Source organism: Kogia breviceps, chromosome 12 (assembly GCF_026419965.1).
Source record: "Kogia breviceps isolate mKogBre1 chromosome 12, mKogBre1 haplotype 1, whole genome shotgun sequence".
In the NCBI taxonomy this organism is placed as follows: domain Eukaryota; kingdom Metazoa; phylum Chordata; class Mammalia; order Artiodactyla; family Physeteridae; genus Kogia; species Kogia breviceps.
In genome coordinates this window covers 37,202,739-37,215,073 of record NC_081321.1, presented here as the reverse complement: position 1 = coordinate 37,215,073, position 12,335 = coordinate 37,202,739, and the positions used below count along the sequence as shown (strand labels likewise).

Sequence of the window (12,335 nt, the reverse complement as noted above, 5' to 3'; positions counted from 1 at the left end):
TCCCAATTTCTACTCAACCTCCACGTTTCTGACCTCACACTGAGTCCCCACTTTAGAACACAGCACCTCCTAACAGGCTCCTGTTCAGAACGCTGTCTCTAGAAATAACAGATGTTTTCTCTAGAACTGCATGGAACTTTTCTAGAATTATTCACGGGGCTGTGGCTGGGGACTTCCCCACGCACAGCATCTGACCCACATTTCCAGGTTCTTATCAGTTTGTGTCAGAGAGAAAAGGGCACTGAGATAAGTGGGGCGGAAGGCAAGGCTTTCTGGGTAATAAGTCAGAGTCACCTCTATCTTGACACAGGTAAACAGAGCTGCTGGGGACCTCGCGGTCCCAGGCTCACTCCTCAAGGCAGCGTTTACACATGGAATGACTAGCAAGTTTCATTCTATTCTTTTCCACCAACTACCACCATCAGCAGCTTTCCATCTTCCTATTTGCCCTGTTGCCCATTTTAGGAATGCACTGGCAACTCTATATGCCTTCAGTTCTGTTTGGGATTTTGTTACTCCTTATTCATTCTGAAGAGCAAGATTTCACCATTTACTTCAACCATTATTCCTGTAAACTTTCTATACTATTACATCATTAGACCAAATCTTAGTCTTTCTGGGAGCCATGAGACCTTAGGAAACTGTATTTATTTACATTCAGAGGCCCTGTACATATAGGTTTGCCTCTAACTCAGCTTATAGAATTAAAGGCATTATTTCAACAAAGGGCTAAAAAAGCACATACATGTGACCCCTGCCTGAAAATAACCTGTATTCTACTTGTTTATGCTATAAGTTTATCACCTTCAGACAAATAAATCCTTAAGCACTATGTATGAACCATAGAGAGCTTATTTTAAGCTTATTAAGTTTGGACAATATTGAATAAGCACTAATTGTAGGACATAATGTAGAATTTCCAAGCTGCTGGGGAAAACAAAATCAAACCACTTGTTTTCCTCAGTCTACTTTTCAGAGTGAGTTTCATAATTTTCACTCATCCAAATTTTAAAATCTGTTACAAACAAACCATTTCCAGAGACTATCTGGCCTTGCCATTCTGGAAGTGAAATTGCCTTTTAAACCTAAGCAGATGGCTTTAATTTTTGGTGGACTGGTATGAAGAGAATGTCACATTAGACACTGCAAGCAATTCAGCTCAGTTTTTGTCATTCATATGTGTGTTTCAAAATATATTTTACATTTTCTCTCTTTTAAGTGAATTCCCATCTCCACACCATTAAGAGATTTCAGAAGCAAAATTTTAAAGTGAAAATCAATCCTAGCATTTCTAAAAATGGGAAGTTCTAGCTTAACTCAAGTGCTCACTTATTGAAAAGCCAATAAACGAATTCCACTAAGTCCAAAAGTGTCCTTTAAAAGATTCCAAAGATAAGAATATTTCCAACTTTGTGAAGCTGTTCAAACATAACTGGCACTCCCTCCCTCTACCCACAAGGATCTTTTTATCCGGTTACATCAGGGTAACTTGAGCAGGTGCTACAACTGGAGCCTCTCTTGACCCTTCCCCTACTTATTTCAGCTGCTGAAATAGGGCCGAAATCTGTCAAGGATCTCAAAGGGAGGGAGGAAAAAGTTTTGCTCTGTTCAATTTAAGACAACATTTATTGAGTGCCTCCTGCGTGCAAGACACTAAAGTAGAAATGAGGAATGTTAAGATTATTAGGTTTTGTTCTTTGCCTTTTGTGCATTTATAATCTATACTTGTGGGGAGGTAAAAGGAGAAAAAGAGAAAGGAGAAAAAGAGAAAGGAGGAAACACAAAATATATCATATTTTTTTAAATATCAGGCGGCAAAAATGGTAAATCAAATGTAAAATTAAGAAACACCAGGTTTGGGCTTCCCTGGTGGCGCAGTGGTTGAGAGCCCGCCTGCCGATGCAGGGGACATGGGTTTGTGTCCCGGTCCGGGAAGATCCCACGTGCCGCGGAGCGGCTGGGCCTGTGAGCCATGGCCGCTGAGCCTGCGTGTCCGGAGCCTGTGCTCCACAACGGGAAAGACCACAACAGTGAGAGGCCCACGTACCGGGAAAAAAAAAGAAAAAAGAAACACCAGGTTTGTAAAAATTCTGTTCACAATCACATGCAAATAAATTCAGTGCTTGTCCTTCATACTTAATCCAGGCTGATGAGACATGATTAGAAATCAACAAGGGTTTTACTGTGTCTCTGCATTATATATCTTATCTGTTCTTTTATCTCTTTCTGAGATTATTTTCAAGAAAAAAATTCTGAAAGCCGAGAAAGTGAGCACAAGATAGATCACCAAGGAAAATGACACTTTCCCAAACATCAAAAATCAGCATCAAACTTGCACAACAATATGAATGTACTTAATACCCCTGGACTGTACACTTTAAAATGACTAAGATGGTACATTTTATGTTATTTTTACTTTACTGAAATTTTTAAAATTTGAAAAAAAATCAGCATCAAGATCTTTTCTGGGAGAAAAAGGAAAAACAAAGAAAATGCTTTAGAGGGGTGAGAATATTTGAAATAGTAGATAAAGTTAAAAACAAAGCAGTGACAGAAAGGGGATAGAAATAAATTAGGAGTTTGGGATTAAAATACACACATTACTGTATATAAAATAAGTAACCAGCAAGGACCTATTATATAGCACATGGAACCATATTCAGTATCTTGTAATAACCTATAATGGAAAAGAATCTGAAAGAGAAAAAATATATATGTGTGTATAACTGAATCACTTTGCTAAGCTCTTGAAACTAACACAACATTATAAATTAACTATACTTCAATTAAAAACAAAAACTGAAGCAGTGACCTTGCCTTAAAAACAAAAACCGAAGCAGTGACCTTGCCTTTGCACTTTCTTGCTATAGATTCGTACATCAGTGACCACACTGTTATTTCCCAAAAGACCCTTCAGCTGGATAAGACATTTCCTGATTGCAGCCATACTTATTGCACTTAATAATGTTTTGGTCATCCTGGTGCCAACTATAAAATACATCTTTGGATTCATAGGTAAGTTTCAGAAAGGTTTTTATCTAATCAACTCTAGCTGTCCATAAATGGAGGACAGGGAGCCAGTGATGAGAGGTCAAGCATCCCAGTCCATCTCAGGCTCACAGAATTCCTGGTAGTCCAGCTGGGCTCCAGCTGGTCACCGTCCCTCCCTCCCAGGTGACACTGGACGTTATTCATAGGATCAGAAAATGTTAGTGCTAAAACCTACCTCATAGGTCATCTAGTCTAGCTGCCTTTTCTGACAGACAAGGCAACTGAGCCCCATAGAACTCAAGTCATATACCTTGGAGTGAACCCAGGATTTGGACCTAAGTTTTAACTCTGCATCAAAAAGAGGAAGGAAGATAGATTTTACCTACAGGATGCCCTCTTAGGTCTGTGAGTATCAGCTGAGCCTTAAAGGATGTCTTTAGAGAAAGAGGAGGTTGACTTTGTAAAGCATATTATTTCCCTTAACTGGGTGGCCTTGTAATATATCTGATTTTCCATTCTGCTGATTTGAGGGTTTACTCACATTTTAAATACAATATAAAACTTTAAAAACTCAGGTGTAGGCAACTTGAAAAGTTAGAAGTGGATAGGAAGGGTGTGTGATGAGTTCAGCCTTCTTAGTATGTGTTTATATTACTAATTTCCTATAAATTTGTAACATTCAGCCTTTTTGTTTATTATATGTGATGTATACTTACTAGCCAGCTATGATGTTAGATGCATTTAAATTTTATTTATAAACATACCTCCTTTGAATAAGCATCCATGAAAAGCTTGTAGAGCTTTTCGTGCTTTGATTAGGGTCGCTTTAGATTTGGTTTCTTTCAAGTGTATGCCCTTGAGTCTCTGCCCTGCTGAGTCAGACCTGGTGAGCAAGACTTTGACCTGTCCGGTATCTCTCCTCAGGGGCTTCTTCTGCCACTATGCTGATTTTCATTCTTCCAGCAGTTTTTTATCTTAAACTTGTCAAGAAAGAACCTCTTAGGTCACCCCAAAAGGTCGGGGTAAGTAAGGTTTGCGATCTCTCCCATTATAACTTGCTCTTTGACTACATAGAGTAAACCAGGAAATGCATGCACATGGTTCCAAAAAAATGAATTGATGCGCAAGAACCAAAAATCAAAGATGGGCTGGAACTCTCTGGTGGAGACAAAAGGGGCATGGATTTCTGTCACTCAGATGATTCCAGGATTTCTTCTCTTCAAATATTAAATGTCTTGTGCTGAGTCCTTCCTACCTGTCAAATGCTAGTGGAGTTTGCCCACAGGTTTCCATATATTCCAGTTTCCACCACCAAGCTGTTGCTGCACTATCCACAGGAAATTATGCAGAAAGGAATTAGGCTCCCTAGCAGTGTGATGAAAAAATTTAAACATTTTTGTCATATTCGTTAGGTTTGTAAGGCCAAAAAAATATATATTGCTTCTGTTTTCCCCTCCTCGGTACCTTGTCCCCTGGTGTGGACTAAGAAACAGAACCATTCGTTTTCCAGTTAATCTCTTACAGCGTAATTTACAGTCTTATTAACCTGGGGGGTATATATTTCTTTCCCATGATAGTACTACAAAAATATATACTAGAAATAATTGTTTTTCCAATATTAAATATTATCAATGGCTGCTTGATATTATATTAAGGCTTGAGTCTGACTGACTGACCCTGAATTTTGCCTGGGAATCATTCTCCTCTCCGGATGGTTCAGGGACTTTGGTATCAAAAGCTCCCCCCGTCATCTTGCCCCATAATTTCCACTCTATGTAGTCCATTCTGCTTGGACTTTTACAGCAGTGCGACCTTGGCAAATTACTTGTTTTTTATTTTCAGTTTGACCAGATATAAAAGTGAGTAAAATTATCTCCTAGATTCTTTTTAGTGAAATAAAAACTTTAGCTCCTCTTTCCTCATATGTAGAATTAGGAGATTGATCTGTGTGGTAATATATAAGGCTCCTTCTAGTGTTAAAATTATGAAATATTTGTATGTAATTATATGTACATGTACATATATGTGTATATATGTAATTATATACACACACATAAACTTTGAAGTTTTTTTTCTAGGAATATGAAACATGCATTATATTAGGCTTTTGTTTTCGTTTGCTTTAAAAAATTTAATCATATCTTACATACTACTCTTCTATAACCTGACCCTTTTCACCTAAAAGATTGTGAGCACTCCCTAGGTCATTAAATCTTTTTCTGTTGCTTGATTTGTAATGATTACAGGGTACTCCATCATTTAGATGTACCAAATCAATTAAACATTTTTCTATTTTGAACAGTTGGGTTAAATCTCTCTACTACTGTATTCACCCTCTTTCCCCAGCTAGAGTTCTAAATTGATTGAACTGCTAGGCATGGACATCTAAGCTATAAGGATAATACAATTCAATATGCAAATCAGATGGCTGCCTTAAGTAAGCAATTTATAAAAGCAAACTGTACTAAGGAAGTATAGTGTCTGTGTTCCCTGACAAGTTCTCTCTGACTTACAGGCTTTAATTTTCCTTGTGGTTGGAATCATCTTTATGATTGGAAGCATGGCACTCATTATAATTGACTGGATTTGCAATCCCCCAAATTCCAAGCATCACTAACCCAAGGAAAAATACTATATTTTCCTGTTGGAAATAGTTGCAAATTATGCTCCCAAAGACTTTTGAGTTATCTCGATTGGAATGTTATTCACAGGAAATAACAGGAAGATTCCAAAGATGTTTACCAGCAATACCACCAGGCACCTGCAGAAGAGGAAATCATCATTTTCGTCACAAATGGCTGTTTATGTGTTTAAAATCTGTGGTGCACATTTCTACCCAGGTTTTACTGGAGCAGTGTGAGATGATGTATTTTTGCTTCTGCACAAGCAGAATAAGGGTAGCTGCATGATAATACCCTCTTCCCTCTCCTCCCACCTTCTCCCCCACAAAAGTACCAAATTCCTGTATTCTCAGAACATCAAACAAAAATGCCCTGGTGGCAAAGCTATTACCATTTAATGCCTTCCCTCAATCTTGCACCAAATACTCTGGGTGTATTTAATAACAGAGGCAAAAGGCATGTTTTATGAACTGTCTCTGCACGGTACATGAGACACCAGGCTAGAACATCTTATGGTCAACACTAAAGGAATATTTTGCCCATCCTGTTTGTGACATTGAATTAGTGACTTCTTCATTCAGTAGATCTTTTGTAAATGTTAAAACATCTTATGAAACATTGAGAGGGGCTTTATTTAAATTATAGAGCAACAGCAAAACAATGCTTATAGCTAAACTGCGTGTTCTGGAAGCATTTATCAATGTTATTCCCGATCCTCTTGTCATAGTTTTGTCACTGAACAATGCCCTCCCTCTCGTCTTCCATTCTCATTCAGAATTTTTAGAAGACCACGATTCACGTGGACCTACACTACCCAGTATTGTTTGATACATTTTTATTTGATAAACATTCAGTGCAGGAAACTGTGATTGCTATATGTTTATGTATATAATCTTATTCTGTAGTCATCAGAATTTTAATGTATGGTACATTTGATTTTTATTTTTTACATGTGTAGTTTTCTCTCTTCACAGTCAAACATTTATATTATTGGGGGTGGGAATAGAGAATTAATTTGATGGGCTCAAAAATCCATGTGTATCTCTCTGTTTATTGGGGATATTTTAAATTTGAAATCTGAGTTATATAGTTCAGTAATGCTCTTCTTCAATGTTTACAATATTATCGTAATCATCTAGAAGAAAATAAGTTCCCTATTTGCAAATAATTATCAATACTAAGGTTGTTCTTTTAATTTAGCAGGTCGAAAATAGCATTTCATTCATTTTAGCTTGCACAGGTATTTGCTGACATTCATTTTCTATTTAAGACAATGTTGAGCCATTTTCTATAAAAATAAAAATGCTAACACTACAAAGAGATGCAAATGATTATTCTTGCTCACTTCTACAACATAGTTTCATGAAATGGATTTAAAATTTAATATTCATTGCCTAGAATTTCTGGAGTTTGCTCCTTTTTTTTTTTTCTCAGTCAGTATCAAGCACATTTATTGTATATGTTAGTACAGCCAAGTATGAAATATAGGTATATATAAGTATGATAAAATTAAATCGTATTTCAATAGTTTTTGCTGGAATGTGCCTTAAGTAAATATATGTTTGTTTTCTGTATTATTTTCTAGAGTCATAATACTGTAAAATGGTGCACTTTGTTAAGGAAATTGAGCATTACTAGAAACTATCATAACTTCTGACTTACTATTACTGGAAAAAGTTTGCCAAATAGCATTTTTAAGATATATTTCTATTTTCATTCATCTAAAGAGTGTATCAAAATAGAAAGTGAAAAAAGGTACCTTCTGAGTGTTAAAAAAATGTTTGGTCTGAATGTATTTAAATGTAAATAACAAAGATTGATCCAAAAAATTGAAAAACTGTAAAGTCTGTATATATTTTGAATGCTTTACATTTGAAATGACTGACTTGAAAATATCAACATATGTAATTATATAATATTCAAGAGCAATACTACAGTGCCAAATAATAAAGCACCATTTTTTTCTCATGGCCTTTTTCAGGATCATAGATCTCATAGACTGCAGGGCAGACATACATATGGCATCTTGTACTGGTTAATTTAGCCCCATTTATAAACAGATGAAAACTTTATTTTCTTATTTCATTTATAAGATGGTTCAATGTATTGGGAGGCTTTTTTATTACAGAAAGTGTATATTGGTATATAATAAATGAACTTTTCAAATTACTATCATGTAATTTTCTTCCTATTGTTGAAGGCTGTGAATTATTTATACATGAAAAAACATTTTTAATCTAAATATTGTCTCTTTTATTTTGGTATATGCTCCATTTTTATTGTTACTCTTGACATATAACTAACATTTATAGCTTTCAAAAATATAGTTGGCGTCTTATTTTGGCAAAATACACAGCTAATTCTAAATCATTCTTATTTTATATCATCCTAGAATGAGTGTGGAAGAAATGACTATGGTGAATTAGGGAGAATTCACTTGGGATGGAAAAAGAGGGACTAGAAGGAAGATGAGAGTAGTAAAATAAAGACATGGAAGATTTGGGAGAAGGGAAAGCAACATGGGAGTGATGAGGATTGGGTAGAAATGAACTAGTAATGGGATTGACAGGTCATATGCTAAGTTTATGCTTAACTTTCTAAGAAACTTCCAAGTAGGTCTCCAAGGTGGTTCCACCATTTTCATTTTCTCCAGTAATACATACAAGTTCCAGTTGCTCCACATCCCTGCCAATATTTGACATTGTCTTTTGTGCTTCAGAGCCTTTCAAGTAGGTGTGAAATGTTATCTCATTGTGATTTTCATTTCCATTTCCCTGATGACTAGTGTTGGACACTTTTCATGTATTTAATAGCCATTCATCTATCCTTTTGTAAAGGGTCTGTTCAATCTCTTGCTTATTTTTAAAATTAAGTTGTTTGTCTTTTTATTGTGTATTTGTCAGAGTTCTTTATGTATTCTGAATACATGTCCTCTGTCAGATTGCAAATATATTTTCCCAGTCTATGGCATGTTTACTCATTTCCCTAAAGGTGTTCTGCAATTCCTCTCTTACTGGGATAGGATTAATTGGAATGGTATTGTCATAATTAATTTTTAGATTTTCAAATTTGGAGAGTACGAGTCTTCTTTTCTTTCTCTCTCTCTTTTTTTTTATGTTGGTGTATTTTTTGCCTTGTAGCTAGCTTTATTTAATGTATGCTAATTTAGTTCTTGTTTTATACAGCTCTTTGATTAAAAATAACTTTTTCTAAGTCACTTTAAATCTTCATTAAGAGGCCCAGAACTACCTAGACAAGCCCAGAACATCAAAAATCCTTTCTGGCTACTTGTAATCAACTTTATTAGTTCTCTCATCCCTTGATACAGGCACATATAGAAGAAATGAGAAATTATTTCATTTGGTTCTTATTTACCAGCTTGGAAGTTCTGCCATTTTCCCTGCATTTTCCTTCATGTGCAGAAGCAGTTTGCATAACCTTTGCTTCTGTAGCATGCATCTTCATGACTGTCTTTGCCCAATAAAAAAATTTGTACTAATTATTACTGTTGAAGAAACTGATTTTTTTTTAAAGTTTATAAAAAAAGTTACACTGCACACCAAAATGAAAAAATTCAATATGAAATCCAAAACATAACCAGGAGACATTTTAGGAAAAACTATTTGATAGCTGCATGTGAAAGTAAAACACAATGGAAGAAATCACAAAGGCAATGATGAATACACATAACTACACAACAGTAAAAAATAATTCTGTACGTTAAAGAATAAACAATTAAAAATAATAGCTACTACAAAATACAGACCAATATATCCTTAATGTATGAAGATAATACAAATTAATAAGGGAAATACCAAGAATCTAATAGAAGAACGGGCAACGGGCACGAAATCACTGACAAGAAATGGATGGTGAATGAGTATTTACAAATAGTATGACCTCGCTATGAATCAAAGACAGGCAATTAATAATATAATAATTAAATAAAATTGTTTTGCCTGTCAGAGTACTAAGATAAAGAAAAAGTAATATTCTGTCCTGGTGAGTGTGGGGAGTGGATCACTCTCATTCTGGTGACAGAAATCTTTGTTTTGCTTATCTGGAAAGCATTCTGACCATACTTATAAAGATCCTCACAAATGTTTGTAGTAGTCAGAATTGTCCCCCAAAGGTATTCACACGCTAATACCTGGCACCTGAAAATATGTAGGGAAATGGGATGTGGCAGATATAACTGAAATACAGATCTTAAAACAGGGAGATTATCCTGAATAATCTAGTAACATAAGCCCTTAAAATCAAAGAACTTTGTGTCAAATCTAAACAGAGTGACTGCCTGCTACAGTAAAAGATTTAAATAGACAGAATGTCTGATACAAAACTGAAAATCATCTGTCATACCAAGAATGAAGAAAATTAAAATTTGACTGAAAAAGATAATCAACTGATGCTAACACTGAGATGAATCAGATATTGGAATTATCTGACAAAGCTTTTAAAGCAGCAATCATAAAAATGCTTCAATAATCAATTATAAATTCTCGTGAAATGAGTGAAAAAAATAGAACATCTCAACAAAGAAACTGAAGTTCAAAAAAGAACCAAATGGAAATTATAAACTGAGAAATGCAATAACAGAAATTTAAAGAAAAATACATTGGTTGTTCTCAGTAGTAAAATGGAGATGATGGAGGATAGAATCAGTGAACTTGAGTAAATATCAATAGAATTCACCTAATCTGAACAACAGAAAGGAAGGAAAGAGACTGGGGAAAGAAAGAAAGGAAGGAAGGAAGGAAGGAAGGAAGGAAGGAAGGAAGGAAGGAAGGAAGGAAGGAAGGAAGGAAGGAAGGAACAAAGAAAGAAAGGGAGAGAGAGAGAGGGAGGGAGGAAGGAAGGAAGGAAAGAAGGGAGATAGAGAGAAAGAGAGAAGGTAATAAGAGATCTGAGCTGTGAAAATATGTGGCAAAAACAAACAAAAAAGTCAACATTTGTATTATCAGAATCCTAGAAGGAAATGAGAAAGAAATTGGTGCTAAAAGACTATTTGAAGAAATAATGACTAAATACTTCCCATATTTGGTGAAAGATACAGAGCTACATATTTTTTAAATCTCAGTGATACCCAAAGGATAAATCAAAAAAAGTCCACACCAAATAATAGTCAAACTTCTAAAAACTAAAGTTAAGGCAAAAGTCTTGAAAGCATATCAAGAGAAATAAAATGTTATCTATAGAGGAACACTAATTCAAATGTTTGAGGATTTCTTATCAAAACATGTGGAGATCAGAAAGAAGCAGCACAGCATTTTTCAAGTGCTGAGAGGAAAAGAACTGTCAACTGCAAATTCTATATCCAGCAAAACTATCCTTCAGGAATGAAGGGAAATAACTGCACTCCCAGGAAAAGGAAAAGTGAAAGAATTGTTGCAGACCTACTCTTAATGATTGACTAAAGAACATCCTTCAAAAAGAAAGTAAATGATAAAAGAACAGATGTTAGAGCAACAGTAAAGAAGAAACAAAGGAAAGATCAGAAATATGGATATATACAATAGACTATTCTTCTCTAAATAGAAGTGAGGTCTTCACAATTTGCTCAAGGTGATTAAATGTTGATACCAGTTGAGTGTGATAAGTAACATATGTATACTGCAATACCCAGAGCAACCACTACAAAACTATCCAGAGAAATACATTCAAAAACACTATAAATAAACAAAGATGAATTCCTCAAAAATGGTTAGCCCACTGGAAGCCAGGAAAAGAGAAACAGAAGAATGAGAAGAAACGAAAAGAAATAAGAAAGTGGCAGACTTAAGCAATTACATACCAGTAATTACTTTAAATGTAAATGGTTAAGTATACCAATCAAAAAAAAAAAAAGATTAGAAGAATGAATAAAAATTATGACCCAACTCTATGCTGATAACAAGAAACTTGCTTCACATTCAATGACATAGATAGGTTGAAAGTAAAAGGGTGAGAAAATATATACAGGCAAAAAATAATAATAGAAACTTAGTAGACTCCTAGGAAGAAAATATTATATTCATTTTATCAAAGGGAAATTGAAGTAACAGGAATGAAGGAATAATAGTGAAATGGTCTCCACACTGCACTTGGCCTTCCTGGTCTCCGTAAGTCTCAAGCCTGCTTCATGCAGTGTGTAGCTCCAGCAATAAGCCTCTTAGACAAGAATCTTTACTCTTAGTTTGACATTAAGTGTAACTGTCACTAAGCTGGAGTATTTCCACCAGCGCTGTGGGTGCAAGGAGAAAACCAGAACCCCAGTTCTCCCCCTTCAGAGCTCAGCCTCCCTGGCACAGGGTCATGGAGCATTTTATCAGGGTCACTTGTGAATAAGCTACATGATATTGATTATTTTCTGGTTACGTTCCGGGTATTGTTATCTCAAAAGAAAACTTGACTGTTCGCCATAAAATGATGGGCTTATTTTTTCTGTCATGGACAGGTTTTTAACTTAAGATTTTGGAATCAGCAAGTTTTACTTGGTGAGTAAAACATTGCCTAAACCTGTTCTGCAGCCCAAACTTCTGTTCCTAGATGGGTAATCAGCATTTCTTTTAGCCTATGCTAACTCAGCAACTTAAAGAGAACCAAAACCAGTTGTCATTCTGCATTTATCTCTTCCTAAAGGTACAAATCTCAGCCAGCTCTGATGGGTTGCTGGATGAGTATTGCTGCTGCTGAAATGACAGTCATCTTCATCTTGCTGTGCAGGAAAAGGAAACGAACATG

The 12,335-nt window shown here is 35.4% G+C and overlaps 1 protein-coding gene and 1 long non-coding RNA gene across 4 annotated transcripts in view; one reads left to right on the top strand and one right to left on the bottom strand.

The window, feature by feature from the left end:
• Nucleotides 1–7,781, top strand: part of SLC38A4 (solute carrier family 38 member 4) — a 70,370-nt gene extending 62,589 nt beyond the window's left edge. For 2 of the 3 annotated variants that reach the window (XM_059080708.2, XM_067009147.1), the window contains exons 14-16: nucleotides 2,871–3,015; nucleotides 3,916–4,013; nucleotides 5,507–7,781. In XM_059080708.2, the coding sequence (XP_058936691.1) occupies nucleotides 2,871–3,015; nucleotides 3,916–4,013; nucleotides 5,507–5,608 (345 nt within the window). In that variant the 3' untranslated portion in view covers nucleotides 5,609–7,781. Of the gene's footprint in view, nucleotides 1–2,870; nucleotides 3,016–3,915; nucleotides 4,014–5,506 lie in introns of those variants that run through there. The other variant, XM_067009150.1, reaches the window with a different exon arrangement.
• Nucleotides 1–12,335, bottom strand: part of LOC136792265 (uncharacterized) — a 158,084-nt gene that overhangs the window by 4,305 nt on the left and 141,444 nt on the right. The window lies entirely within an intron of this gene.